The 3,111-nt window shown below is 32.0% G+C and overlaps 1 protein-coding gene across 1 annotated transcript; it reads left to right on the forward strand.

The window, feature by feature from the left end:
- Positions 1-229: 229 nt before the first annotated feature.
- Positions 230-2,253, forward strand: LOC111893120 (transcription initiation factor TFIID subunit 10). Its single transcript, XM_023889196.3, has 7 exons — positions 230-388; positions 1,065-1,181; positions 1,297-1,361; positions 1,505-1,567; positions 1,644-1,701; positions 1,855-1,905; positions 2,000-2,253. The coding sequence occupies exons 2-7, from the start codon at positions 1,089-1,091 to the stop codon at positions 2,078-2,080; spliced, it is 411 nt and encodes a 136-aa protein (XP_023744964.1). The 5' UTR covers positions 230-388; positions 1,065-1,088; the 3' UTR covers positions 2,081-2,253.
- The last annotated feature ends 858 nt before the right edge of the window (positions 2,254-3,111 follow it).

Raw genomic sequence — 3,111 nt, forward strand, 5'->3', positions numbered from 1 at the left:
TCTCGCCCCGGGTATCAAAAACCAATGGACCGGCCCTGTCAACTGTTTATACCTCCTAAATAACAAGCATTCTCAAAAAATATGGTCTTTTTAGGGAAAAGGTAAAACTTTTGGTTTAAATAGAAAAAAACTGTACTGTTAAAAAGAACCCAAAGTTATATGCAAATATTGAATAACTTCATAGATACGTGGCTATTTTATAAATTTAAAACATTGAAGGACGTTATATGTGAAAACGAAGATGATCATCACTCTCAAGTCTCATCGTCTCGTCTAACCGGAACCCTAGTCGTGTCTGATTGATTGGGGTATCGACGACCGCTGTTAATTGCTCGGCGTTTCACTCTCCTCTTGAGCTCATCGCCATTACCTTCTTTTCCGAGTGCAAGTAAATCTCTAAGTTCTTATATCCCCCTCTTTGAAACTTTACCTCGCTGATCTGTTCAATATTTGTTGTATTTATTAGTGTTATCATCTCTTCAACCGTTGAATTTGTAATGATGTTTATTCATTGTTTCAATTTCATAATTGCGTTACTTGTTACTCAGCGTTAATTTCGAATTTGAATGTTCTAAACCTAAAGGTGAATATGGAACCTAGTACTTTACAAATGCAAAATTGGTATCCTTTGTGTTGCGAAATTACCGAAATCACTTTGATTTGTGCTTCGCAGTATAATTCAGCTGACTTGAACTGAAGATTGTGATTATAAAAATCTTTTTGCTAGAGACCTAAGAATTGCAAATCATCTGATCATCGTCCTAAAACGGGCTGTTAATACTTTTCTATAAAGAATATACTACTGCATCTTATGTCAAATGTAATAATACTCCATGATTACCACTTATTTGAATCAGAAGTCTTAACGTTAAGAGAAGGAATTTCCAAGAGAAGATAGAATCACAGTAGCATATATACATATATTTTTTCAAATCTTATGGATATGAAAACAGTTTGTTTGTCTTTCAGAAGTTTAATTTCTGGGAAGAAGGCTGTAAACGTCCTTATTGAAAAACAATCTGAATAAACCATTACTTAAACTAATCTTCTGTTCTTTCTTTCAGATTAGAAAAAGATTGATAAGAAATATGAATCACAACCAGCAATCAAATGAAGCTAAACACGATGACGAAACTGCCCTCACAGATTTTCTTGCCTCTTTAACAGACTACACCCCAACTGTAACATTTCTGAAAATATACTTGGTTTTCCCTCTACACTTATTAGCAATTCTTTATCAAAATAGTCTTATCTTCTTCTTCTTCTTCTTCTTCTTCTTCTTCTTCTTCTTTACAGATTCCTGATGAACTGGTGGAACATTACTTAGCCAAAAGTGGGTTTCAATGTCCAGATGTTCGATTGTAGGTATCTGGTATCATCTCTTATGTTCTATGCATCCACATATTACTTGTTGATTTTCATATCTTTGCATAATTGCACAACATTAGGTTTAAGGAAATGAATATTCTTTCACATAATCATATTATTTACATTGTGTTTGTAGAATAAGGCTAGTTGCAGTTGCCACTCAGAAGTTTGTATCAGAGATTGCTACTGAAGCTCTTCAGTAAGCTTTTTAAGATACGTTTCCTTTATTCTAATATGAATATCATATAATTTTTTATTTTTTTATGTTATTGTAGGCAATGCAAGGCAAGACCAGCACCCGTTGTGAGGGACAAAAAAGACAAGCAACAAAAGGTAGATCTTTCAATTCACATTATAAAAGTTATCTTTTTTTTTTTTTTTTTTTTTTTTTTTTTTAATGTGTGAAGTAATTGGGTAAAAGTTTTTATATTTATTTCAATGTTTTAAGCACTTAATATGTGAATTCTTTTACACGTTTTGCAACAGGATAAGCGACTGATTATGAACATGGATGACCTGTCAAAGGCTCTTCAAGAGGTAATCCCTAATGCTGACATGTAATGATTATAAAAATAGTTATCTTTTGAAATAACAAAAGATTATTGTTCTTGTGATTTTCATCTTTTTGTAGTATGGTATAAATGCGAAGCATCAAGAGTATTTTGCAGATAGCTCTTCAGCTGGAATGGAATCTGCTCAAAGAGATGAATGATTTTGTTATATTTTGATGAAAAAAAAAAAAAATCATTCCATATTGTTGTTTTAGCATGAGTTTGTGTTTTCCACCAAGTTTTAAAACATATGATCCTAAATTGCTTATTGTTTATGTCTACAACATGCTTTTACACATTATTCATCATTAAAACTCCAACAAAATACAAGTTATCATAAGGTTCTTAACAAACCAGAAGAAAGACACCAAGATGCAATTGAGGGTCTAATGTTAGAATATTTCTAATTAAGTATAAGAAACTTGTTTTGTAACAAAAAGATAATAGTGCCAAAGATAAACCTGAATTGATTAAACATTGAAACATTGAATTGATTAAACATGAAAAAAACAAAAGTTAAACCTGGCTATATAGTGTTGGTTGTAATTCTTTGTTTACAGCTCTTATTCAGAAGGTTCATGATGTAAAAGAATGTTAAAGACTTTCATATGATAAGTCGTATTGTTGGTAAAATTCTTGCCAATAAGTTGGTTTTGGTTATTGATGGGTAGGTTAGGGTAGAGCAGTTTTCCTTTACTAAAGGGAGACATATTCTAGGTGGCACGATGATTATGAATGAGGTTATTAATCGGTGTAAATTGAATAGAAAAGTCAGCTAAGGTTTTCAAAGTCAACTTTGAAAAAGTTTACGATATAGTGAGATGGGATTTCCTAGATGATATCCTAGGGAGGATGGGCTTTGATGATAAGTGGAATGGTTAGATTCGTTGTTGTCTTCATTGTTTTAGAGGGTCTGTAATGATTAAAGGCTCCACTACTAAAGAATTTAGATTTTTTAGAGGTCTTAGACAGAGAGATCCGCTTTCTTAATTTTCTCTTTATTTTGGCGATGGAAAGTCTTCATGTGGCTTTTCAAGGATTCTTTATCGACATCTTTTTTCAGTAATCGATCTTGGGTGGAATCCTCCTGTTATTGTTTTCCATTTATTTTATGTTGTTGATGATGTTTTTATTGGAAAATGGAGCGATTCAAACATTCAAAATATTGTTAAAGTGGTTCATTGTTTTCATA

The sequence above is a fragment of the Lactuca sativa genome, chromosome 6 (genome assembly GCF_002870075.4).
Source record: "Lactuca sativa cultivar Salinas chromosome 6, Lsat_Salinas_v11, whole genome shotgun sequence".
Classification (NCBI taxonomy): domain Eukaryota; kingdom Viridiplantae; phylum Streptophyta; class Magnoliopsida; order Asterales; family Asteraceae; genus Lactuca; species Lactuca sativa.

What these genes read in the sequence shown, in the direction of transcription:
- LOC111893120 (XM_023889196.3), top strand. Translation starts at nt 1,089, where the DNA reads ATGAATCACAACCAGCAATCAAATGAAGCTAAACACGATGACGAAACT. An exon ending in ATTGCTACTGAAGCTCTTCA is followed by an intron (nt 1,568 to 1,643) that starts GTAAGCTTTTTA and finishes ATGTTATTGTAG; the next exon opens with GCAATGCAAGGCAAGACCAG. An exon ending in TGTCAAAGGCTCTTCAAGAG is followed by an intron (nt 1,906 to 1,999) that starts GTAATCCCTAAT and finishes ATCTTTTTGTAG; the next exon opens with TATGGTATAAATGCGAAGCA.